This window comes from Neltuma alba, unplaced genomic scaffold (genome assembly GCF_004799145.2).
Source record: "Neltuma alba isolate B1F8T4 unplaced genomic scaffold, ASM479914v2 tig00013258_pilon, whole genome shotgun sequence".
Taxonomy (NCBI): Eukaryota; Viridiplantae; Streptophyta; class Magnoliopsida; order Fabales; family Fabaceae; genus Neltuma; species Neltuma alba.
In genome coordinates this window covers 31,543-56,956 of record NW_021637551.1, presented here as the reverse complement: position 1 = coordinate 56,956, position 25,414 = coordinate 31,543, and the positions used below count along the sequence as shown (strand labels likewise).

The window sequence follows — 25,414 nt, the reverse complement described above, 5'->3', positions numbered from 1 at the left end:
CTTTCAGCCCTTGACGCTGAGGAATGGGCGGCTTTTAAAGGACTCAAACTAGCTTGGGACATGGGATTTAGTAGTGTGATACTGGAATCAGATTCGAAGGTTTTGATTCAACTGATTGCAAACTGTGAGAACGGTACTAATCATAATCTGGTGGTCTTTCAGTTGTTACAGCTGCTGCATTTCCAATGGGAAGTACAAATCCTACATATTTCTAGGTATCAGAATCGGGTTGCTGATTCTTTGGCTAAAGGCGGGCTCTCATCCTCTGATTTCTTTCCTACTTACTTGCCCACTTCATCTTCGGGCTATGGTGGCTGACGAGAGTTTGGGAACACCCTCCCTCTCTTCTTAGTTTGTAATTTGGGCTCTGCCCTCTCTTATAACAAAAAAAAAAATGCTAAATCTTAAATTAGTATTGTTTTTTAGACGTGACAACCATTTTAAAAAAAATATTTTTATATAAGTTCAGATAAAACTTTTTTTATATACTTATATCGAACCTTATAAAATCACTTTTAAAATCATGATTTAGTTTTTATCTAACAAACTTTTAATAGGTCTTGACTATAATGGCAAGAAAAAAAGGTCATGACCACATGACTTGCCGATAACAACCAGGTTTTGTAGCTGAATGATTTTCAGTGTGCACTCAATATATTTTTACTTTTGATTTGATTTTTTTTGTGACCAAACGGAGCTCATAACTTTTGGTTGAATTAATGAAATTGATAGGAATTGTTTTATTATTTTTCACTTTTGTTTTGGTAGGTATTCAGAGTATTATTGGACGCTAAATATATTTTAGTATGAATTTTGTCTAAACACCTATCCTTACCTCACGACACTTGGAGCAGGCAGTGCCGGGTTTTGGGTTGTTGACTTTAGTCATCCGATATTCCTACTCCTGTCCTGTGTCTGTTTAAAGCAAAAATTTTCTATTTATTTATTTTAATACGAATATATTGAAATTAGACGTACAAGAACAAAAACATGAGATTCCTTACTTTCTTATAAAGCAATTCAGTTATTTTCCAAAAAGTACTTAATAGTCTTATACAACTCTGGTTGAAAATTACGAGTCAGAACTCGGAGGGATTTGTAATATTGGAAAAGGAGTAAATTATTTTTTCAAAAACAAAAACGAGGAAATCGCATGCGAAGGTTCCTGGTAATTTCACTGAAGACGTAAAATTAGTGAATTCCGTCCATTTCCGATTCTCCGTTAATTAGTTGGGCCTTGAGCTGATATTTAAATGCTACTCTGCGGACGGAAAAAGAGAGGTAGTCAGAAGGAAAAAATCCTATAAGCCTTTGTCAACCTCATAAATGCGATGCAACTGACCCCACCAGCCCACACTGGTGTCATGAGGGAACACGTATCCTCCTGCGATTCATATCCAGTGCAATAAAATAAAATTTTCAGCAGAGACTGAAAGTCTGGAACGACAACTGGTATATAATCCGGAGACTTCAACAAATATTTACATTTCATACGAAAAAAGGAGGAATCTTTTTAATTTCGTGGTTGGTCAATCTAGTTGCGAAGTGGAGAGGGAAGTATAATAAATAAAAAAGTGAAACGCGTCCTGGGTATCAGGGTCATAGCGCCCGCCTTTCTTCTCTGCTCAGTCGCGATTTCAGCTTCACAAGCAGGCAGCGTCTACAGTCACTACTTGCTATCTACCTTCTCAGGTTTGATTTTCTGTTCTTTTTAATTTATTTCTTTTTTTTAAAAAAAGAAGTTATCATCCTTACTTCTGGTCATGCGATGACCTGGCTGATCTTTCTCCTGTCTATCTCTTCCTTTCCGTCGGGATTACCTCTTTGTGTGTTCTGAATATTTTTGATTTTGTCATCTGGCTTTTCTATTCTTTCGTCTGCCTTTAGTTTTCGGTGTTTTACGCTAATATCTCGCCGAATGGTAGATAGAAGTAGAGTGAACTGATTCTGTTTCCACGACACAAGTCAATGAGTAACTAGGTAGATAGATTGGTAGAGTCGCTGGTTCTTCTGCATACTCTGTCATTATGGCTTAAAACTAGTGTAAAAAGGAAAATTAAAAATTCACAAGTTAACAAAAACTTGGGATGGAGGAGGCTGGCTGGAAGCAAATAGCGAGGATTGCCGCTGATTAAGAATCGACTTGGGATGAATCCTGGGCCTGTTTGGACAGCTTATAAGTAGCTTATAAGCTGCTTTTGAATACTAATTTACAGAATACGAGACAAATATGTGAGAGAAGTTTTGTTTCGGTTTCTGTGAAACGTTTTGAGGATATTTTCACTCCAAACGGGGCCCCTATTTTTTATTTTTGTTCACTATGAAAGTTGGCAAAAAAATTCGTGGATGAATATGTTAGCGTCTTCTTTCTGCTCCTCCTGTCAAACCTGAAGTGGGTGTGTTATAGAATCCTTGATTTTGGTGTTTTTATCGTATCTCATACCTATGCAGTTAGAAGACTGACTATATTCAAGCTCAGTTGGCCTCAAATGAAAAATATATGAAAGTTCACTCATGCCAAGTACATTTTTTAACTCACTTTCATCTCTGTTCCATTTTCATTTCCCTCAAAAACACTTTAAGAATACCAAACGCGGCCTCAGTGTCTTGTGTATCCTTTCCCATCTTTCCAATGGATTCATGGTTGTTTGCCTAATAAGGAAAAAAGGGGTACTCATCTCATCTTGCTCTTTCCTTTCTGACAGACTTCCCTAAATTATGGGGCGCAAACTTTTGTGGGTGGCTTTCTGTTTATGGGCTTTAACATGCTCTCTTCTTCCTTCTTTCTCTTCTGGACTTCTGAGAATTGGTTTGAAGAAGAGGCGTTTAGATCTCCAGAGCATCAAAGCTGCCAGAATTACAAGAGAACAGCTAAAACCAGGCAGACCAGTGAAGGGTGCACATAGGTATATTGGTAGTTCGGACGAGGATATAGTACCCCTGAAGGATTATTTAAATGCGCAATATTTTGGAGAGATTGGAATTGGTACGCCCCCACAAACCTTCACTGTCATATTTGATACGGGTAGTTCCAACCTGTGGGTTCCGTCATCAAAGTGCTATTTTTCTGTAAGTTCAGCTTAACCTCATGATCTCCAACACTACTATGTAAGAGTCGTTTCTTGACTAATATTTTCCTGCAGATTGCATGCTATTTCCATTCTCGGTACAAATCAAAGAAATCAAGTACATATAGCAAGAATGGTAAAGCCGACAGATTCATGGCCGTTTCTTATTATTCATGTTTATCATAGTGATAGCTTCAATCAGGCAAGCAGTAACTTCGTATGTTATATGCCTTCTAATTGAAGTTCCGATTTTGCCTATCATTTTGTCAATCAGGAACTTCATGTCAAATAACCTATGGATCTGGATCCATATCTGGCTTCTTCAGTCAAGATAACGTTAAAGTTGGTGATGTTGTTGTCAAGCATCAAGTGAGTACTTCTCAATTTGAGCTTCTATTTCAACATGAACTACAGTTTGTCCCCAGTCTGCGGCAATGCTTAATTTTATTACCACAATAATCTCTTATGCAGGATTTCATTGAGACAACCCGAGAAGGAAGTCTTACGTTTGTGTTAGCTAAGTTTGATGGAATACTTGGACTTGGGTTTCAGGAAATCTCTGTTGAAAAAGCTGTTCCAGTATGGTATTGTTTGGCCTATCCCTTTTTGTTTTTATTTGCATTTGATTTCCTTGTTCAAGTATGGTTTTCCCCTCCTTTCACCTCTTGTTTGCAGTGCACTTATTTACTGATCTGTTACAAAATTGCAGGTATAATATGGTGGATCAAGATCTTGTAAGTGATGAGGTATTCTCTTTTTGGCTAAATGGGGATCCAGATGCAGAAGAGGGTGGCGAATTAGTTTTTGGAGGTGTTGATCCAGATCACTTCGAGGGAAAACATACTTATGTGCCCGTTACTAAAAAGGGTTACTGGCAGGTTAGCAAGTGCATAAAATACTTTGATAAGGAAATTATTTTAGATAGTTAAGTCTAGTGCCAGTAAGTAACAAGAATGTTTTTCTTTCTTTCAGTTTGAAATGGGTGATTTTCTCATTGGAGGTCTGTCAACAGGTGATTTCATTATTCCTTAGCTGTCAAAAATTTCTTGGGGGAATTTACTGTGAAATCTGCCCCGGGGGGGGGGGGGACTCCATGATCTTACTATATCCTTATGAATTACAACTATCTTTTCACCAATCTAATTGTTAAATATATTGATATTATTCTTAGGTGTTTGTAAGGACGGCTGTGCTGCTGTAGTTGATTCCGGAACATCCTTGCTTGCTGGTCCCACTGTATGTGCTTCCATCCTTTTGAAAATTTAACATTTGTAGCTTTGATCTATAACTACTGCTAACTGCCTAATAATTTCAGTCTGTTGTGACTGAGATCAACCATGCCATTGGAGCTGAAGGAATTGTGAGTTCAGAATGCAAGGAAGTTGTATCTCAATATGGAGACTTGATATGGGAACTCTTAGTATCAGGAGTAGGTTCTCCGACCTTCCATTTCATAGTTTGTGTTTGGGCTTTCCATATTGTATTCTTGGACCTAAATATAAAGGACCATAATTTGCAGGTACGGCCTGATGAAGTATGCACGCAACTTGGTCTGTGTTCTGCATATGTGGAACAATCTAAGAGGTCAGTTCACTGTGTTTCACAAGTCATAATTGTTTATTCTCAGCTGCTAACACTGTCAACGAGTTTGGCTTAAATGGACTGCTGAAGTGATTTTTGATCCTAATGGCATGCAGTACTGGGATTGAGATGGTTACTGAAAAGGAACAGAGAGAAGGGTTATCAGCTAGAGAAGATGCTTTGTGTACATTTTGCGAGATGGCCGTGATTTGGATCCAGAATCAGTTAAAACGAAGAGTAACCAAGGAAAAAGTACTTAACTACATAAATCAGGTGGTCCTTTTGAACTAACCTTTCCAGAAATCAAACTTGCAGCATAATTTTTTATGGTGTGTTGATTATATCGGTTTTGGTAATTTCAGTTGTGTGAGAGACTGCCAAGTCCAGCCGGCGAGTCCACAATAAGCTGTGATAGTGTATCTCAACTGCCAAACATTACGCTTACAATTGGAGAAAAACTTTTCGACCTCACCCCACAGCAGGTTTGCTTTTGATATTCTAAAACTGAATCACTACTATGATATGATCCATACGTATATATGTTAGCTTGTTCAATTCTGAGGACACACTGGCTGTATCAAATTTCAGTATATTCTGAAAACGGGAGAAGGCCTGGCAGAAGTTTGCATTAGTGGGTTTATGGCATTTGATTTTCCTCCTCCACGGGGTCCCCTCTGGTATATTACCTTCTGATTATGTTCGTCAGTTTAGAATTACTTGTGTAATATTCAGAATTTTAAATATTTGGGCTCTTTCCCTTGAACAAAAAATAAACCACATGTGGATGCAGGATTGTGGGCGACATTTTCATGAGGGCATACCATACAGTGTTTGACTATGGCAATCTCCAACTAGGTTTTGCTAAAGCTGCCTGATACGAGTTGTGGAAGATTATGTTGGGAAAATCTTAAGAAGCTTGTGATTGTATTGTAAATAAACATGTGTGGCTATGTAGCATACCATGGCTTGGGTTTCCGTATGAAGGACATAGTCAGGATGAAGCATTGTAACTTGAAGATATCCTCATCGTAGAAGCAGTACTTGATATTGAATGGCCCTGTATTCATCAAAAGCACGTAGCAGTACTTGATATTACTGAGGCTTATGATGATTGTAACTTATGAAGAGTGTGTGAATAAACATACCCAGTCTGTTAATATGGCACGGGTGAACTAGAAAGGTTTGTTCCTCCTTAACCTGACGGGTTAAAGTTAAACCGACTTGGACTTGGTTTGCTTCTAAGACGGTAGGTCTGACGCCCTTTTGTAATAACAATAACAATAATAATTAAATAGTTCAGATCAAGGGAAGACTTGAGAACTTATGTATTATGCAAAATTTAGTGAGTATAAGAGTAGCATGGTTCATGGTGAATTTTAAACTTTTTTTTTATTAATATTGATATTCATGTTTCTATGATATTTTGGAGGATACCCTTGGGATCAAGTGCCCGATGCTAAAAGTAGTTATAAAAAAGCGGTCAGCGCAAAAAGCAAAAGGCGACAAAAAGCTAATTGGAAGAGTGAAATTCTTTTTCTTTTCGCTTCGAGCTAACGTGAAATTCAAGCAAGGCTGGCTCAAGCTCAACCAGAAATTTTAGATTTATTACGTTCTAAAGTTAATTAATCATGGACGTTAAAAATAGGTTTCTCATTCAACTTGATTCAAATATAATACTACTTTCAGTCTTTAATATAAAATTTTATTTGATTTTTATTTTAATTTTAAATATAAAATCGTAATTTATTTTGTCTTTTATATTTATCTATTTTTTTAAAGTAATCATTATAATAATAATTTTAACTAATATATTTAATTAGTAAGAATATTTTAAGAAAGACAACACCTATTTATTACAAATAATTAACTTAATTAGTTTTTTTAATCTACTCAAATTAATCAATAAACTCTTATATCAAGAATCTATTCATTTTTAGAGGATAATGACAGAATATTTATAATATTATTTTATATAACATTTATTAAAAAAAATTACCTTTTTTTCTTCTTATATTTATATTTATATTTATTTAGAATCTCACATAATTCGCTCAAAAATCCACGTCAAACAACCTCGATGACATCATTTACTTGCACCAGTTAGACAAAAGCTGCGTCCCTCCAGTTTGGCGTGTCGATATTTTATAAGTACTGAATCGGACAAATTATGTTTCTTCCTTTTTCCCCTTCCTTTGTAGATGTGGGGCCCTTTAATCGGCCTTCCTGCTTTTGTCAATAGGCACTGTAGTGTTCGTCCCGTAAGCTCCTCAGAGTCTCAACGTTCCTGCTTCAGCAGCAGCATCTGCAGTGTCTTCTACCTAAGAAAGGTTCTTTTTTGTTCCTAAATCTTTATCATCTTAATCATCTTATTATGACCATCACCCTTTATAATCTTCTCTTCCCTGCCTGAATTTCTGTTGACTTTGTATTTCTTGAAAATTTGGTTTGTTTCCCGTCCCTGTATAAACTTCTTCTTCTTCTTCTTCTAATCAACAAGGCAAGTTAAAACTTGAACAGATAACAACTAAGCATTAACACTAGAGCTTGCAGTTCCCTCCAATTTGTCCCGCTGTAATTGGATTCGTCTTTTCCTTCTTCTGGATGTAGCTATTTCGATGTTATGTATCTGGGATTCTAGTGTTTCTTATGCATATTAGAATCTGGTAATAGTGTTTGTTGCTTTCGAATTTATGATAAGAGTAGAATGAACTGCGTCACAGAAAGAAAAGAAAAAATAAAGTAGAATGGACTGACACTGTTTACAAAAACAGTTAATACGCTCCTAGTAATTTGAGGAAATTAGTATCCAGAGCTGCTGACTAAGAATTCCTCTAATTTATCTCTAACTAGTTCCTGCTAATTTCCATGTTAGTATAGCTTGGATCCTGTAGAATTCTTGATCACTATAAGGAATGACATGTTAGTGTATTCATTGCCTAAAACGGAATATCTGAATGGCGGCAGAGAATATTTCTTCCTCTCTTTGCACATCTATCCATCTCCCTGTTTGTGTTTTTTTTTTTTTGAGTGCGGGAAACAGTGTTTAGAGACTTTATTACTACACAGTTACCCCTTTCCCATGGTTGCTTGTCTTTTGATTTTGCTCATCGAAATTTCTGATTCTCCTTTATGGCAGGGGTTCCCTTCATTATGAGGTCCAAGCATCTGTGGACAGCTTTCTGTTTATGGGCTTTAACATGCTCACTTCTCCCTTCTTTTTCTTTTGGGATTCTAAGGATTGGTTTGAAGAAGAGACCTCTAGACCTTCAAAGAATTCGGGCTGCAAGAACTGCAAGGGAAGAACTGAGACTGGGAAGACCAGTGAAAGGTTCATATCAGTATATCAGTAATTCACATGATGAAGACATACTACCTCTTAAAAATTATATGGATGCGCAATATTTTGGAGAGATTGGAATAGGCACACCCCCACAAACCTTCACTGTCATATTTGATACTGGTAGTTCCAACCTGTGGGTTCCATCATCATGGTGCTATTTTTCAGTAAGTTTGTATCTCGCTCAATATCCATAACTACATCCATATGAGTCTCTTGTTAACCAATAATTTTCATGTGCAGATCGCCTGTTATGTCCATTCTTGGTACAAGGCTAGCAAATCCAGTACATACACAGAGAATGGTAACGTTACTGGATTCATGCCACTTTCTCATGATTGATTTTACTGATTATGCTAGATATAATTATGGAAGCAGTAAGTTGGCATTGTACATGGCATCTAATAAAAAGGTCGAAACCTTACATCATTCGTGTTAACTTGTCAATCAGGAACATCATGTGAAATACAATATGGGTCTGGATCATTATCTGGTTTTTTCAGTCAAGATGATGTTAAAGTTGGTGATGCGGGCGTAAAGCATCAAGTGAGTACTTTATTTATAAGTTTCCGCTTGAAAAAAAAAAAACTATATAGTTTTTTCTGTCCACAATCTGCAGTAGTACTTGGACTTGGGGTTTCATCAAGGCTCTCATGTTAACCTGTTAACATGTTGGATGTAGGATTTCATTGAGGCTACTCGAGAGAAAAGTCTTTCCTTTGCATTTGCAAAGTTTGATGGGATTCTTGGACTTGGGTTTCACGAAATCTCAGTTGAGAAAGCAGTGCCGGTTTGGTATAGTTTTTTGGGTTTTTCCTTTGCATCTGATTTTCTTGGCATTGTTAAAGCATGATTTTTCACTAGCGCCTTTGGGTTGTGTCCTGAAATTACTGATCCACTATCAAATCATAGGTACAATATGATGGATCAAGATCTTGTTAGTGAGAAGGTATTCTCTTTTTGGCTCAATGTGGATCCGGAGGCAGAAGAAGGTGGTGAGATTGTATTTGGAGGTGTTGATCCAAATCACTTCAAAGGAAAACATACTTATGTTCCAATTACTAGAAAAGGTTACTGGCAGGTAAGAAAATGCAAAGCTAGAGTTAGTTTGACCAGGAATTCGGGAAAACTCCAGAAAATTTGAACACCAATTTGTTGCCTTTTCAGATTGAAATAGGAGATTTTCTCATTGGAGGTCTTTCAACAGGTATAGGCATTGTTTTATTTTTCTACCCCAAGAAATTTTTTATTGGCCACAGAGAAATCTTGAAGGGATGAAATCATATGGTGCATAGGAAAGTATGAGATTTTTTTCCCCCTCCTAGACTAACTGAAGCAGAAAATTTGTGAAATCTGATTTGCTGGAAAACTCGTATTCCTTTATAACAATTTTTGTTTGTCACCTGCTTAATTACAATAACCATATATTATAATTCTTAAGGTGTGTGCGAAGGTGGATGTGCTGCTATTGTGGATTCAGGAACATCTTTGCTTGCTGGTCCAACGGTACGTGCTTTTGTTGTCCAAAAAATTTCCGCTTATAGGTTTTTTTCATCATTTTCGTTAACCGCTTATCAATTTCAGTCAGTTGTGGCTGAAATCAACCATGCCATTGGAGCTGAAGGAGTTGTGAGTTCTGAATGTAAGGCAGTAGTTTCTGAATATGGAGACAGGATATGGGATCTATTAGTATCAGGGGTAGGCCCTTCTTCCCTTCATATGGAGTTTGTGTTTGTGCGTTCTTCTAGCTGTGACATTCTGTTTCATGACTTCTCGGACCTAAATGCAGTTGATCTTAATTTACAGGTGGATCCTAGTGAAGTATGTTCACAACTTGGTTTATGCTCTGCATATAGGGACCAATCTGAGAGGTCAGGATTTTCTTATTAGCTTTATGTTTCACCGTCTTACTTTTTGCTTGCCTTGCTTCTTGTTTAAAATGTCAGAGTTATCCATTCCCCGTATAAGCGCATATAGAGGGAAAAGTAGTTTTCTGCAGAAGTATTTGTCAGGGAACCTCCATTATCAAACCAATAGAAACTGAGAGACTAGCTTCAGTAGCTTACTAAATCGTCTCTTAAAACAGACTTCTAAATTTACTCATTTTCCTAATACTATGCACTGCAGCAGTGGGATCAAAATGGTGACTGAAACAATGGAAAGAGGGGGTATGTCAGCTAGAGATGATAATATGTGCTCCCTGTGTCAGATGGCTGTCGTTTGGATTCAGAATCAACTAAAACGGAAGGTGACCAAGGAAAAAGTAATCCACTACATAAACCAGGTGAGCTTTTTAAACCAACCTTTCTAGAAGGCCAAATTGCATTATGGCTTTGGGCGGTCTAGTGACTGACTACTTTCTTTGGTCATTGACAGTTATGTGAAAGACTGCCAAGCCCCGGTGGGGAGTCCACTATAAGTTGTGATGGTATTTCTCAGATGCCAAACATCACAATTACTATCGGAGATAAACTTTTCAACCTCACACCAGAGCAGGTTTGTTTTGAACTTTGATAAATATATCTCTGTGTCAATATCTTTCTCAGATACCTTAGTGAGAATGCTTCGCTGTTTTCACAGTATATTCTGAAAACTGGAGAAGGAGATGCAGCAGTTTGCCTCAGTGGGTTTACAGCTTTTGATATTCCGCCTCCTCAGGGCCCTCTCTGGTACATTATGGCTATTGCATTCATAGTTCTAGTAATATTGTGTCATGGACATACAGTAATCAACAACCTTGCATGTATCGAACCCCACACACACACACAGACACTCGTTCCTTTCAGCTTTATGGTTAACCCACATGTTCCTTTCAGCCTTATGCTTGTTTTCTAAAGCAGCCGTACATGGATGCAGGATCCTTGGCGATGTTTTTATGAGGGTATATCACACGGTGTTCGACTATGGCAATCTCCAAGTGGGTTTTGCTGAAGCTGCCTAGAGGGGCTTATAAGGAGAATCATGTGCAGTCTACACAAACTTCCATGTGTTTTAATAAAAAGTTAATGGTATTACTGGTTTAGGGTCGGGAGAAGAAGCTGATATAATACTTTCTTGTGCATATGTCTATGTTACAGCATTCGGTCCGTAGGGTATGGTGGTGGGACGCATGCACGAACCATTAAAAATGTGATAAGTGTCAGTCAAAAAAATCAAAAGGCTGTTGTGAGTGCCACTGTTTAACATATCCTCCCGTTTAAGGCTGTTTGAAATGGGATGTATTAATCGACATTGATTGGTAGTAATGATAATCAAGGGGCTGTTTGGTAACCCTTAATAGAATTTAAAAAAAGTGCTTTTATTTAGGCTGATACAAAATTTCTCTAACTTATTTACATTGTAAGTTGTAAAATTATTTTTAAAAAGTTAATATTATAAAGGATCAATGAACTTATTTGAACCTTGATCTTTTATATTCACTAATCATAATAATGTTAAATAAAATTAATTTCTAAATCATATTTTATGTGATAAATGTAGAAATCTTAATTATTTTTAATATTAAAGATGTTTAATTTTTAAGAATGTATTATTAAATTCTAATAATATCTTATTTTTTAAATTTTGGATCATTATACGTCGTTCGCGTCCGGAAATCCATGCATGTCCTTCATTTCTGATATAATGCAAACTTTGACCGGAAGGACCCTTGTATGTATCAAAAGGCACGTACCATTGATAAATAATACTGAGGTTTGTGATGTTTGTTATTCAGGAAGAGCTTATAAACAAACGGTATTACTGGGTTTAAAATTCATCTCTTCGTATTTGCTAAAGCATATGAGCAATAAGATTTGCCATAATTCTCTTCACTGATATTGATTTTTCTCTTAACATTTTATGAGCAATCCTATGGATGAATTGGTCATTACTAAAATATTCTTGTTAATCATGTATCTTAACTAGAATTACTATTTGATAAAACATTTAATATGTGCAACTTCTCTTCCGATTCTAAATATAAGACCCTTATACACGCTAGTATAAAGGTTTTATATTTAGGACCAGAGGAGTATTATAAGGACTATCTTAAAAAAAATAGATAAATATGAGAGACAAAGTGAATTAAGATATTATATTTAAGACCAAATTAAATATCAAAATTAATTCTTATATATTAAGGGCCAGAGGTAATAATTTGGAGGGCCAACTTGAGATTCAAAGAAAGGTTGCGTGAGAGTCTTAAAGACTAGACTCGGTTGAATTTAAAAACGGTCAAGACACTGCGGTAAAAATTAATGGTTAGATTTGGTCTTAGTTGATAATTTTCAATATATTCCCCATCGATTTGGCCGTCGGTGTTTTTTTTTTTTTCCTTTTAAATATAATATCCTTTTCCTGTGTGATGACATAATCTATGTAACACTATAATACTATACTACTAGAATTTATAAGAAAACATTGACGTTGTAATTTTTTTATGTTTATAATAATAATCTGAAATAACTTGTTCAAAAATCCATGTCAAACAACACCGTCAATGACATCATTTACATGGCGAAGTTAGAATAAGCCGTGTGCCTCGAGATATTTTGTAAGTCCTCACAGTATACTATACTAAATTTGACCAATCATGTTTCTTCCTTTCTTTTACTTTATAAACTCACTGCTTTTGTGGCTACATATTGTAATGTCTAGGAAATAACAGTTAGGTCCTAAAATATCAATTCAATGGTAGCCAGTTTTTTTTTTTTTGGAAAAAAATTGTTGCAAATATTCATTACAGTTGTAACCATATAAATTTTAGTTACAAAACACAGAAAATGGTTGCATTCTCGTATTTATATTTGTTTGATTTCTAACTAACATTCTTATATTTGTAATTGTCTAAATGTATATATGTAATTTATTTTTGATAAAAAATTTTAAGGTCTAACTACTATCAAAATAATCTTTTAGGAGCATACATCATTCTTTCATAGTATTTGTTTGAATGAGCTCCTCTGCATCAACCATCTCAGCAGCCAAGCAGCATCCACAGTAACATCTGCCTAAGAAAGGTTCTTTTCTTTTTATTTTCCTAAATCTTTATCATCTTTGTCATATGATTATGATCATCATAATGACTTCAACCAAGTTTATATTTTCTCCTTTAATCTTACCTGCCTAATTTTCTGTTGATCTTGTTTGTCTTGAAAATTTGGTTTGTTTCACGTTCCCGTATAAACTAGTTCCATGTTAGTTTTGATTACAGCAGGAGTGTAGTGTGAGGAGAGTTCTAGATAAACTACAAGAAATGACTTCGGATCAATCCTACACCCCCTAATTCATGGTTGCTTGTCTTTTGATTTTTGCTCATCGACCTTTCTGGTTCTCCTTTCTGGCAGGGTTCTCTTCATTATGAGGTCCAATCATCTGAAGATAGCTTTCCTTTTATGGGCTTTAACATGTTCATTTCTTCCTTCTTTCTCTTTTGGGATTCTAAGAATTGGTTTGAAGAAGAGACCTCTCGACCTTCAAGGCATTCGGGCTGCCAGAGCTGCCAGGGAAGAACTGAGACCAGGAAGATCAGTGAAGGTTTCACATCAATATATCAGTAATTCACATGATGAAGACATAGTACCCCTAAAAAATTATTTGGATACGCAATATTATGGAGAAATTGCAATAGGCACACCACCCCAGATCTTCACTGTCATATTTGATACTGGTAGTTCTAACCTGTGGGTTCCATCATCATGGTGCTATTTATCAGTGAGTTCATCTCCCCCTTGATATTCGTAACCATATCCATATGAGCCTTCCATTAACCAATAATTTTCATGTGCAGATCGCCTGTTATGTCCATTCGTGGTACACGGCTAGCAAATCCACTACATATACTGGGAATGGTAACGTTAATGTATTCGTGCCAGATTCTCATAATTGGTGTTACTGATTATGCCAGATGTAATTATGGAAGTATTCATGTTAACTTATCAATCAGGAACATCTTGTGAAATACAATATGGGTCTGGATCAGTATCTGGTTTTTTCAGTCAAGACAGCGTTAAAGTGGGTGACGTGGCAGTAAAGCATCAAGTGAGCATTTTGTTTATGAGTTTCCACTTGGAAAAAGACTACTTTTTTTGTTTTGGCCACAATCTTCTGCAATACTTCGACTTGGGTTTCACCAAGGCTCTTATGTTGGCCTGTTTAATGCAGGATTTCATCGAGGTTACTCAAGAGAAAACTCTTTACTTCGCATTCCTTGAGTTTGATGGGATACTTGGTCTTGGGTTTCAGGAAATCTCAGTTGAGAAAGCAGTGCCAGTTTGGTATACTTCAACTTGTCTTTTGGTTTTTCGTTTGCATCTGATTTTCTCGGTATTGCTAAAGCATTAATTTTCTTAGTAGTAGCTTTGGGTTCTTTTGTCCTGTAACTTCTGATCCAATGTCAAATCACAGGTACAATATGGTGGAGCAAGATCTTATTAGTGAGAAGGTGTTCTCTTTTTGGCTCAATGCGGATCCGGATGAAGAAGCGGGTGGTGAAATTGTATTTGGAGGCATTGATCCAAATCACTTCAAAGGAAAACATACTTATGTTCCAGTTACTAGAAAAGGTTACTGGCTGGTAAGCAAATGCAAAACTAGAGTAGTTTGACCACGAATTCCGTTTAAATGATAAATTTGAACACGAATTTGTTGCCATTTCAGATTGAAATAGGAGATTTTCTCATCGGAGGTCTTTCTACTGGTAAAGGGAATATTTTAGTTTTCAACTATAAGAATCTTTTGTGTGGGGGATTTTACAGAGACATCTTAAAGGGCTGAAATCATATGGTTGTATATTATAATTCTTAAGGTGTGTGCGAGGGTGGATGTGCTGCTATTGTGGATTCAGGGTCATCTTTGCTTGTTGGTCCAACCGTATGTGCCTGCTTCTATCTCCCTGAAAGTTTTCTGCTTACAGCTTTTCTTTTAAAATTTTTGTTGACGGCTTATCAATATCAGTCAGTTGTGGCCGAAATCAACCACGCCATTGGAGCTGAAGGATTTTTCAGTTCAGAATGTAAGGAATTAACTTATCGATTTGCAGACAAGATATGGGATCTACTAGTGTCAGGGGTAGGCCCATCCACCTTTCATGTCAACTTTAGTCTGCGCGTTCTTCTAGCTGTGACATTCGGTTTCATCCTCTGCTTCTCGGACCTAAATGCAGTTACTCTTAACCTGACAGGTGGAGCCTCATGAAGTATGTTCGCATCTTGGTTTATGCTCTGCATATAAGGATCAATCTAAGAGGTTAGGAAGTTAATGTTTTTCTTATGAGCTAATATATTACGCGGTCTTTACTTTTTGCTTTCCAAGCTACTTGTGTGAACTTCAAAGCGATCCAGTATTAGAAAGAGAGACGTAATTTTCTGCAGAAGACATTGTCGTGGAATCTCCATTGCCAAATCAATAGAAATAGAGACCCTGGCTTAGTTGCTTACTCTGCAATCAAATTGTCTCTTAAACGGATTTGTCAATTTACTAATGTTCCTAATACTGTGCACTGTAGCAGTGGGATTGAGATGGTGACTGGAAGAATAGAAAGAGAGGGTGTGTCAGCTAGAGACAATAATACATGCTCTTTCTGTGAGATGGCTGTAGTTTGGATCCAGAATCAACTGAAAAGGAAAGCAACCAAGGAAAAAGTAATCCGCTACATAAATCAGGTTATCTTTTAAAATCAACAGTTCTAGAAGCACAAGCTGCGTTATAGCTTTTGACGGTGCAGTGACTGAGTACTGCCTTTGGTGATTGACAGTTATGTGAAAGACTGCCAAGTCCTGCTGGAGAATCCATAGTAAGTTGTGACAGTATTTCTCAGATGCCAAACATCACAATTACCATCGGAGACAGACTTTTCAACCTCACTCCAGAGCAGGTTTGTTTTGAACTTTGATAAATTTGTGTTTGTGTCAGTATCTTTCTCAGATTCCCTAGTGAGAATGCTTTGCTATTTTGACAGTATATTCTGAAAGCTGGACAAGGCCAAGCAGCAATTTGCATCAGTGGGTTTGCAGCTTTAGATATCCGCACTTCTCAGGGCCCTCTCTGGCATGTTACCTTCATATTTATATTATGGCTATTGCACTTAAAAGTTCTAAACTTTTAATATGCTTATGACACACACACACACACACAAAAAATACGGAACAACCTTGCATGTAATGAAGTATTTACTCTTTTTTCTGAAGCAACCGAGTGTGCGTATGTGAATGCAGGGTCCTTGGCGATGTTTTTATGAGGGCATATCATACGGTGTTTGACTATGGGAATCTCCAAGTGGGTTTTGCTGAGGCTGCCTAGAGGGATTTTTGGAGAATCTTATGCAGCCAAGAGCCGCAGACAAAACTGGAAACTCCCTCGAGTTTGAATTAAATAAAATAATGTTATTACTGATTAGTAGTAGAAATGTCAGAATCTTGTATATCTATTACAACATTTGAATTGTGACAAGAATCAGTCCACAAATAAAGAGCCGACATAAATCTCACTATCTACCATACACTCCCTGACGTTTAATGCGTTTAACAAGTTCAGCACTTTATCCGTGAAGGGTGATATTAATCGATATAAATTGATGGTGATCTGTTTTTCTTCAGGTACATGAATATTGCATCATATTAATGGGACAATGTTAAGAAAAATCGATGAATCAATATAAATTAATTGAAACTATTCACTTTTTAAGGTTTATAAAAAAAAAAAGGCAAAAATATAATTTTACTTATTTAACTATGATTTCGGTTTGATTTCTCAATTTTAAAAAGTATATTTTTAATTTTTTAAACCTTGAAAAATTTAAAAAAAGATAAAACTGAAATTGTAAATATTAATAAAATATTTTTAAATACTATCATATTAAGTATAATTTTCAAAAATCAAAACAACCGTAATTATTTAAAAAATTATTATTTAAACCTAATAATTTTAGAATTAAATGACCAAAAACATACCATTTGAAGGTAAAAAGATACACATTCTTCTAATCTTCTAAATGTATAAAAAATATACAACTTCGATATTTTTTTCTCTACTGCTTTGACCAAAAAGTAGAAAAATACCTTAAAAGGTAAGTAGAGGGGAATCGAAATTCTGACAGCGCGGTGTTTCCGTACTGCGGAATATAAATTGAGATCAGAAAGGGGGCTAACAACATGACGGCCAAAGTTGCCCTAATCGGAAGCAGAAATAATTGTCCCCATCAGATTATGTAATCCCAAGTTCACATCGTCTCCAAACCAAACTTCGAATCCCAAGATAAAAAATTACACAGGCTGATAACGGTTCAAACTCGATTGGGAGTCACATAAACACACACCAACTCGCGACTAATGATACAATGCTGAATAACAGATGCACGAAAATCTTCCATTATTCTTCTTCAGCGTCGGCACTGAATATAGAAGACATGGCAACTTTTTGCTTCTTTGCAGCACCACCGAATGTGTTCTGCAACAAATGAGGAAGAAAATATTAACGTGAGCAAAGCTATATAAGGCAAAAATCACGGACTAGATAACAACGCAATGATGGCATCAAATGAAAGACGTCAGGACCGAAGTCAGTTTCATGAATTTCTACGACAGGACAGAAATCAACCATGAAAGAAACCATGCCATAGAAATCATCCAGATCCAGATACAAAATTACAGTACATGTGATATTATATTATAATAAATAAATGAAGTTAGTCATGGTTAGTTGGGTTAATTAGTAAAGATGACCATAAGGGACGCTGGCCTATAAATAACTGAAGTGATGGGTGTGGAAAATCAGCTCACTTGAATACCTAATTGAGCATCATATACTACTCAATGTAAGACTTAATAATTCATACTGTCTCCATGATTTGGCCCCTTTCATCCCACTAGATGCCCTCCATGGTACTCCACTGAGGCCCTCTGTAGAATAGCCAACAACCTAACTCTAATAATACCAATTGAGTACCTAAGTAATATGAGAACCCTGGCCTAAAAGCTAGCTGTTAAAACGGGAAAACCACCCTGCCTAAATACCCCTATTGGGTACTTCACACTACTCCATATGAGACTTAATTAGTATACCTTCTGTCTCTCTATCTCTGTTTCTGTTCTCCTTCTCTACCATTCTCTCTCTAAGTCTCTTCCTTTCTCTCTCTTTCCCTCTCCCTCTCGTCAAGATTACAAGCACATATTAATATATTTGTCCAATTCTAGCATACCTTAGAAGCACCTCCCTTGGATGAAAACCCAAACTTCAAAGTCCTCCGCTGATCCTGATCTGCAAGTGCAGTAGCAGTTCTAGATTCAGAGGAAGCCGGAGCAGATCCAGATTCTTCCTGTTGTTGTTGTAGCTGTTGCTGCTTACGAGCATCAGCCCTGGTTGACATTAAAGAATCCCAATAAACAAGATGACATCAAAACAAGGCGGCCAACTACCCACAACAGCCAAAACGCAATAAGGCAAATATATTTTTCAATGTAACACCCAAAAAGATTAGAGGTGCATAAGCAGAAGGATACATTTGGGCAAATTTAGCCATTTCCCTCTCTTGACGCTGCTGTTCTCTTTTTTGCCTATCATCTCGGCTGCTACCACCATGCATGTCCTTCATTTCTTTGAAACGCTGTAATCCCCATTAAGGATGTTGCATTAGAATGATGAAGAATATCCTTGATGTAAAGTTAACAAAAGCTGAACCAAGTTAGTCAAATCATCTACCTTTCTGTGATTGTGATCGTATGAGCTCAAATGTGCTTCAAATTCCATGGCCAATTTGTATTGCTTGTTGCAGAGGTCACAAAAGAACACCTTTCGGATTTCTTTCACTTCAGTTTGAATTTTTTGCTCACGTTCCGCCAAAACCTGGATTTTCATAATGCGCACGACACAGGCAGAAGAAGCCACCAGGTAATAAAAACTGCAGGAAATTCTCAAGATCTTCCAAAGTTGATGGTTCCCTAAGACACACCAATCCCATCAAAAGACATGCATATGTGGTATATGCTGCCTTCTGCTATTAGGTGGAGGTTCCAGAAAACGGAAAACATCAACCTCAATACTACTTTATGATTTTAACACTAAAGGCAACTGCTAATAATTCCTCAATCATACCTCTCGCTTCCTCATAGTTTCCTCTGTATCCTCCAACTCTACATCAAGTTTCTTTCGCTGGATGTTTTCTTCAGCAGTGAAAAAATCATCTTCTTCTTGTTTACCCACGCCCAATCTGGGATCTCTGATACCAGATTTTATTGGCTCAGTAATTCCTGCACATAAATTCAGAGGCATAAAATGAACTCGGTTAAAGAAATTGAAATCAGGGAGAACATTTAAACTATATCACTTTCATACTTCAGTAAAAATCTTCCACATTTAAGAACACAGAAAATTGTAGTGCAGGAAAGAAAGGAAGAATTATTTTGGAGAAGGTTCAATTAAAGCATAACCAAAAACAAAGGTTCAATCCTAAAAAGATCAAGCCCAGAGACAGGCAATTTGATATTTAGGGCTTCAAGAGAGGCAGCAGCCTATACTTTATAAACATGTAGAATAGGGGTAAACTCTAGTTTTTCTTGCATAAGTCCTGATGGCCCATGCCTTGCCACGCTAGAACTTCACTGGTTTTCCAGTTCCACACAGTGAGAGTGCTAAAATTACATAATACAAACAATTTCAGCCACATCGAAACAACTTCATTAGGTTCTTTTTACATTTTAATGATGTAAACGGTTATATGCCACATATTAAAAGGTCGAGCGGGTTTATTTAAAAAACTGAAAGAACCGGAGGATCCACCCCCCCCCCCCAAAACAAAAACAAAAAAAGGTCAGATTTAAAAGGGGTTACAAGCAACCAACAACGTTAACAAATACTAAGTGGAAGCTCAAGATGATTCCATCTGTCCAGATAGAAGTTTGAGTTACACTAACAATAAGATTGCCTACGTTCTAATACAACTACAAACCTTGCTCATTCTTCCCCAGACCCTTTCCTTTCCACCCCATCTTTTGAAGTAGCTTAAATCCAATATTAGACGATGTTAACTGTGTGTCCAGAGAAGCTTGTTCGACATTGTCTAGATCAACATTTTCTGTTGGCCTGTGATTGATAGGCAATCGAAAATCCTCTGCCCAATCTTCAATAAAGGATTCCTGGGATGCCTACCAAATATAACTCAGCATGCACGATCAATTGTTAGAAGAAGCAATACTAATTATTTCTTTAATGGCTTTAACTAGTAAATAAGAGGAAAGGCACATAAGTCATGCACCATAGTCTTATCAATTACCTTCCCCTTTCTGATCTGCCTCCTATCAAGAGTACCAGTATCCTGCCAACCATTGGTCCTTGGATAATCCATTTGAACCTATACAGATCATAAGAAGCAAACACGTGACCAAAAGCCTTAGAATAGCAGAGCTTAGACAGATGAACGCCTCAACCATACAGAGCAAGTAGAAATACAGCAGGAAAAGCAATCGCTTCACACAAAGGGATAACTTTATAGTCGACAAATACATGTTAAGGGGTGGGTTCAATTTATACACTTCCCGCGCTACCTAAATAAAACCATGACAAAAATTGATAATACGGGATTTAATACTGCGGGCTTTTTCGTTTCTACTTTTCTGGTTAAATACAGTAGACTGTGTTAGAGCCAGCACGCCAAGCAGCTAAAGCGATCTAAAAACCCATAATCCTCCATGGTGCAAGAGGCTCTTGAAACATCTGAAAACTTCAATGACGAGATATGCACCAATCAACTTAGGTCGAAAGGAGAAAACTTCCAATTCTCCGAAGATAAACCAGGAAATTGAGAGGCAGCAACGCACTAGATGTGATTCCAAAAACCCTACCTAGCTTTGACGACCCTACTGTTAGCAACGCCAAGAGTGAAATAGAATTGGATATTATAAGAGAATGAACTGGTAAGAGTTCTGGCAAAACAACGCTGTCCGGACGTCGTAACCCCGCCTACTCTTCGGGCAGGTATATGGAAGCTATGGTTTCTTTGGTTTCGGAGAAAGGGGTTCGGGTCCAACGGAGTCGGTGATCGGCGGATGGGGACGGATCCTGATTTCCTTTTAACGACTGGAATGAAACTTGAGATGCACTTGACTTTACCAAAAAAACATTAAAAAAAAAATGGTATGTAATAATTCCTGGGCAGTCCAAAATTTAGATAGGAAGGGCCCATTGCAACAGGGCTGGCCCATTCCCCGAGAAGACGCCCCAAGTTCCTTTTTTTCTCAGGAATTTTTTATTCCCCGTCATCTAGTCTATTAGATTAGCTATGGGCCAGTACCCAAAAAACAAAAGGATCAGTCATGGGCCTGTGGCCTGAGCGGATCATTTTAGATGTCTTCGATTCTTAAAATTCAAGCGCCTTAAAGAGGCGGAATACAACTTCAGAGATAACGGCTAAAGAGGTTGTAAGTGAAAAATAATTGTTAAATGTATGAATCGCAATACAATGATAACAGTCGTGGCCCAAAAAAAAAAATACATAAAATGATTATAACCTGAGAATTGGAGAAGATTATCACGTATTAACCTCTACAGTCCAATTTGTATGGTTGAAAAGGGCGGGATATGCTTGTGTGGGTAAAGATATACTCCTCTGTTCCTTAATATATGACTTGTTTAATTAGTTTGATTACATTAAGTAAATTAAATAAATTAGTTAATTATTAAAAATATATCTATGACCAATATTAACTTAACAATCAGGACCTATGTTAAATTTCGGAGGAGTATTAATTAATGTACAAATCATCGATTAGCCTGTAATTTTGTTTTGCCAGAAACTCTAGAGTGTAATTAACTAATCTGCAAAAATTAAAACTATTAAGATTGATTATTTATTATTACTGCGTAAAAAGATGTGTCCTTTTTTTCCCAAAGTACCACTCTTTTAATCAGGGTATTAATGGTAGGAAATAAAGAGAGTGATGAAAACAGTAAAATTAAATTAACGAGGATAAAATGGGAAAAAAAAACTACATGATGGGCATGGAGAATATTGGGTCTTATAATTTATAATTTACTATGAAAATGAATTTCTGATTCTCAGCTAATTTTTATATAAAAAAAAACGTAAGGAAGCAATTCATTCGCACCGGCTAACAATGACAACAATGAAACTCAAATTATTTTTTTTAAGAAAATGGCCATTCACTGCTTAACAAGCCTTGTAAGTCTTAACATTGCATTGTTGAAACTTGTTAACTCAATTAAATAGATTATCCGCTTGAGCTTAGTTATAAATACGTCTTTCTTTTTGCGATTCGAATATTTTTGAAGTTTTCTTCTTTACTCCAGAGAATATTTTCAAAGGTTAGCTCCAAGATCCTTAAAATTTTGAAACACAAGATATAGAAGAAAAGGAAAGAGAATATATTACCGTCTTGTAAACCACCCTTAGATATAGAAGAAAGGGAAAGAGAATATAGTACCACCCTTAGATATAGAAGAAAAGGAAAGAGAATATAGTACTGTTTTGAAAACCACCTTTGTCCACACCTATCTATCCTCTCCAGTTTCTTTGCTGGCTGGTAAGTGGTAACTTATTTATTTTTCTTGTTTGCTTCCTAATACATGAATACATACGGGACAATTTCGTGTAGCCATTGATGCTATTTTAGGATACAAATACGTATTGAGCAATACTACCTCCATTCTTTATTATAAGAGCTTATTTGACTTTTAATTTGATTCTAAATATAAGACCCTAATCCATGTTATCTTTCATATTTATTTATTTTTTTCAAAGTATTCCTTAAAATAGCTGCACATATGAAAGGTTTCATGAAATGGTAACTCTAGGTAATATACATGATTAACAAGAGTGTTTTAGGAACGATAATACTTATTTATAAGAAACAACTAACTTAACTGATTTTCTTAATCTCCCCAAATTAGCCAACTAGGTATTATAATAAGGACCAGAGGTAGTATTCGATTTGAGGAATAAATACAAAACATAATGAATTATACAAACCTTTTTATTAACTTCGCCAATATTTTTTAAGCTCGTTTAATTTTTTTGAAATAAAAGCTCTAAACAATTAGATTCTGGGGTTGTGTAATAATTGCTCTAACGGTACAACGGTGTCAATGATTCAAATTTTCATCCCACTGCACAGCTGTAGGAAATTCCCGCGCCTGTTTTCTTTTTCCCAAAACCGGGGAGGCAGAGAAAATTCGGAGCAGGAAAAATGACAAAGTTTCCATTAATCGTATGTGCTACTCGACGGTGGAAGGCTAAAGAGTCGAGAATATGGATGCAGATATATCAGAAAGACGTGACCATCTTGGAAAAGGAGGCGGACTCTACCTCAGTTGCGAGGCAAATTAAATTGCTTCCATAGGATCCTGCGAGCATTATTGGCTTCTACATAATTGAACATCATATCGAAACATGACAGCTACTTGTTTCTTTGTTTTATGCAGAATCATTGACCAACCGACGACCACTTTTTGCAGAACCATTTCGACATTGTTCTAGAAGACCAGACCTTGCAGCAAAAGCGTGGGGTTTAAGTAATCAGCATAAAAATGGGCAGTATGAATAAATGTATTCTTCTGTTGAACTAATGCAGCCTTTAAAAAGATTAAATTTCATTAAATATGCGATTACAGCAGGGAAATATTGTTGCAGGGGTCTTAAAATATCAGAGCTTAATGCAGAGAAGGAAGGAATAATGAAGATATATAGGGATCCGTGTATAAGAGAACAATAATAGAGTATTAACTAAGTTGGGTATGCCAAACTATGGCCCCTGATATATATAATTGTTTACACCTTACGGATTAACATTATTTAAATTAATTCCGAGACGTTTATTAGATTCCCGAAAGCTTGACCGCAACCACAGCAACAGCCTTGTCATATGTTAACTTGTAATTGATCCTTCGTGATCTTCTTCGTACGCGAACAACCAGAAAGTGGTGCTTCAAACCTTTTGTCTCGCAGCTGGTAGGTAGGAACCTGTCAGTGATCATCCGGACCTTCTACGGCTACCTTACAAGAAAAGAAGGAATATATATCAACTTTAGTTCTGCTTTGAATATCTCAAAAACTCCCAAAATTTTCCTTCTTTTGATATGCACGAACCAAATCAATAAAGTTACTTGTTCCCACGGAAAGATATATATGTGTGTGTATATATATATATAATATGCACAGTGTGTGGATTTTTACGGTTTGATAATAACGCGATAAGTGTGAAATGCGTCTACATGTTAATATTACCATGTCATAGGGTAAGCACTGTAGCAAATTAACGTATGAGGAAATTCACCAAATTCTCATACATTAACTCTTTAAAATTCTAAACTTTGCAGAGTTGGGTGAATAATGGCAGAGTGAACATGCAAAAGGGGCGGTGCTTTGGTAAAAGAGGTAAGAATTCAAACAGTTGGCGAATGAGAGAGAAGGGAGAAGGAAGGAGAAGAATGATTGGCCCAGTTGGCGAAAGACAGCTAATCAGGCACGCAACGCAGATCTCCGTGTATAGTACAATAATACTTAATCAAAGCTATAAAGATCCTGTAAAATGTAGTTATAAAGAGGAAAAGAAGAAAGAAAAAGTAAAGCCTATTCCAACAGAACTCCAAGGGCTAATGAAAAACCAATGGAGTATAGCTAAAGTAGCTTGTTCTTGTCGTTGTCCAAAGGTATATGCGGTCTTGTCCACAGGAGCAGTTCAACATTGCGCGGTCCATGAATATTGGCCTGGTCTTACCAAATCACTTGAATCAGATTCTGCCATGGCCGCTCTCTCAAGGGCAGGGCCCATTCGTTCTGCTATAAATTTCAGCCTCGAGTTCTGCAAATTCCAGCCATCCAAGCCAAGACAGTTCCTAAGTGTCCGTTAATCAGTCACCCACCCAACAACCACACCACCACCACCACCACCATCCAGGACAAGAAACATCATGGCAGGCAACAACGGGCAGAGGAACAAGTCATCATCCTCCTTCATGTCTATCTTCAACATTTTCAGGTCCAGCAGCAGCAACAGGAAAGACGAGTACTACTACAGCGACGATCGGTGGACGAAGGTGTGGCCTAGCGACGAGGACAGAGGACAGTGGGGGCCAGCTGAGCCAGGCATTGACAAGAAAGCTGATGATTTCATCAAACGATACAGGCAGAGGGTCACTGAGTCTGAAGTTCATCAGATGCAAGCTCCAGTCAAGTAGCTTCTGCTATAGTTAGTATAGGATCCTTCTGTTAGGCCATTAATTATTCAGGACTATTGTTGTTCGTTCATGCTCCCTATTAATGTCATTTAAGTGTTGATTATATGACAATAAATCGACGCCAGCAGTAATATTGTAGAACTTGATCAGTGGCACTAAGAATAAAATGTGTGTATAATGTATATGTGGGTGTTGATTTTGCACTCTCTTTCTTCTTTCTTTTTTATATGCTCAAAACGATGTCAGCAATAAAACTGCATAG

At 36.8% G+C, this 25,414-nt stretch overlaps 4 protein-coding genes across 7 annotated transcripts; 3 read left to right on the top strand and 1 right to left on the bottom strand.

The window, feature by feature from the left end:
• The first annotated feature begins 1,463 nt into the window (after positions 1–1,463).
• On the top strand, positions 1,464–6,023 carry LOC114735883 (aspartic proteinase). The gene is made up of 14 exons (XM_028923661.1): positions 1,464–1,692; positions 2,706–3,069; positions 3,144–3,204; positions 3,343–3,437; positions 3,540–3,652; positions 3,778–3,946; positions 4,041–4,080; positions 4,240–4,304; positions 4,384–4,497; positions 4,588–4,652; positions 4,766–4,922; positions 5,012–5,131; positions 5,238–5,326; positions 5,440–6,023. The coding sequence occupies exons 2-14, from the start codon at positions 2,719–2,721 to the stop codon at positions 5,522–5,524; spliced, it is 1,524 nt and encodes a 507-aa protein (XP_028779494.1). The 5' UTR covers positions 1,464–1,692; positions 2,706–2,718; the 3' UTR covers positions 5,525–6,023.
• An 864-nt stretch (positions 6,024–6,887) lies between these two features.
• On the top strand, positions 6,888–11,171 carry LOC114735882 (aspartic proteinase). Of its 4 annotated transcripts, none has more exons than XM_028923659.1 (14): positions 6,888–6,976; positions 7,786–8,153; positions 8,230–8,290; positions 8,438–8,532; positions 8,669–8,781; positions 8,899–9,067; positions 9,154–9,193; positions 9,428–9,492; positions 9,571–9,684; positions 9,793–9,857; positions 10,114–10,270; positions 10,363–10,482; positions 10,567–10,655; positions 10,843–11,171. In XM_028923659.1, the coding sequence occupies exons 2-14, from the start codon at positions 7,800–7,802 to the stop codon at positions 10,925–10,927; spliced, it is 1,527 nt and encodes a 508-aa protein (XP_028779492.1). In that variant the 5' UTR covers positions 6,888–6,976; positions 7,786–7,799; the 3' UTR covers positions 10,928–11,171. The 4 variants fall into 4 exon arrangements, with proteins under 4 accessions (XP_028779492.1, XP_028779493.1, XP_028779491.1 ...); XM_028923660.1 differs by having other exon boundaries at positions 6,955–6,971; XM_028923658.1 differs by lacking the exon at positions 6,888–6,976 and having other exon boundaries at positions 7,768–8,153; positions 10,117–10,270.
• Positions 11,172–13,126: 1,955 nt separating this feature from the next.
• On the top strand, positions 13,127–16,460 carry LOC114735855 (aspartic proteinase A1-like). The gene is made up of 13 exons (XM_028923626.1): positions 13,127–13,680; positions 13,757–13,817; positions 13,913–14,007; positions 14,131–14,243; positions 14,374–14,542; positions 14,626–14,665; positions 14,774–14,838; positions 14,923–15,036; positions 15,149–15,213; positions 15,473–15,629; positions 15,722–15,841; positions 15,926–16,014; positions 16,182–16,460. The coding sequence occupies exons 1-13, from the start codon at positions 13,327–13,329 to the stop codon at positions 16,264–16,266; spliced, it is 1,527 nt and encodes a 508-aa protein (XP_028779459.1). The 5' UTR covers positions 13,127–13,326; the 3' UTR covers positions 16,267–16,460.
• A 589-nt stretch (positions 16,461–17,049) lies between these two features.
• On the bottom strand, positions 17,050–21,009 carry LOC114735878 (G patch domain-containing protein 8). Its single transcript, XM_028923651.1, has 8 exons — positions 20,802–21,009; positions 20,234–20,311; positions 19,910–20,105; positions 19,057–19,211; positions 18,664–18,807; positions 18,465–18,568; positions 18,164–18,320; positions 17,050–17,412 (listed from the first exon to the last, which is right to left on the bottom strand). Exons 2-8 carry the CDS (start codon positions 20,303–20,305, stop codon positions 17,335–17,337), a joined length of 906 nt encoding a protein of 301 aa, XP_028779484.1. The 5' UTR covers positions 20,306–20,311; positions 20,802–21,009; the 3' UTR covers positions 17,050–17,334.
• Positions 21,010–25,414: the final 4,405 nt, after the last annotated feature.

Excerpts from the sequence above, each read along its gene's own strand:
- LOC114735883 (XM_028923661.1), top strand. The coding sequence starts at position 2,719 with ATGGGGCGCAAACTTTTGTGGGTGGCTTTCTGTTTATGGGCTTTAACA. Across the intron at positions 4,081-4,239 it reads CATTGGAGGTCTGTCAACAG|GTGTTTGTAAGGACGGCTGT; the intron begins GTGATTTCATTA and ends TATTATTCTTAG. Across the intron at positions 4,653-4,765 it reads TATGTGGAACAATCTAAGAG|TACTGGGATTGAGATGGTTA; the intron begins GTCAGTTCACTG and ends AATGGCATGCAG.
- LOC114735882 (XM_028923657.1), top strand. The coding sequence starts at position 7,779 with ATGGCAGGGGTTCCCTTCATTATGAGGTCCAAGCATCTGTGGACAGCT. Across the intron at positions 8,291-8,437 it reads CAGTACATACACAGAGAATG|GAACATCATGTGAAATACAA; the intron begins GTAACGTTACTG and ends CTTGTCAATCAG. Across the intron at positions 10,271-10,362 it reads TAATCCACTACATAAACCAG|TTATGTGAAAGACTGCCAAG; the intron begins GTGAGCTTTTTA and ends GGTCATTGACAG.
- LOC114735855 (XM_028923626.1), top strand. The coding sequence starts at position 13,327 with ATGAGGTCCAATCATCTGAAGATAGCTTTCCTTTTATGGGCTTTAACA. Across the intron at positions 14,543-14,625 it reads CTAGAAAAGGTTACTGGCTG|ATTGAAATAGGAGATTTTCT; the intron begins GTAAGCAAATGC and ends TTGCCATTTCAG. Across the intron at positions 15,214-15,472 it reads TATAAGGATCAATCTAAGAG|CAGTGGGATTGAGATGGTGA; the intron begins GTTAGGAAGTTA and ends TGTGCACTGTAG.
- LOC114735878 (XM_028923651.1), bottom strand. The coding sequence starts at position 20,305 with ATGGATTATCCAAGGACCAATGGTTGGCAGGATACTGGTACTCTTGAT. Across the intron at positions 20,106-20,233 it reads GGCAGATCAGAAAGGGGAAG|GCATCCCAGGAATCCTTTAT; the intron begins GTAATTGATAAG and ends TATATTTGGTAG. Across the intron at positions 18,569-18,663 it reads ACGATCACAATCACAGAAAG|CGTTTCAAAGAAATGAAGGA; the intron begins GTAGATGATTTG and ends TGGGGATTACAG.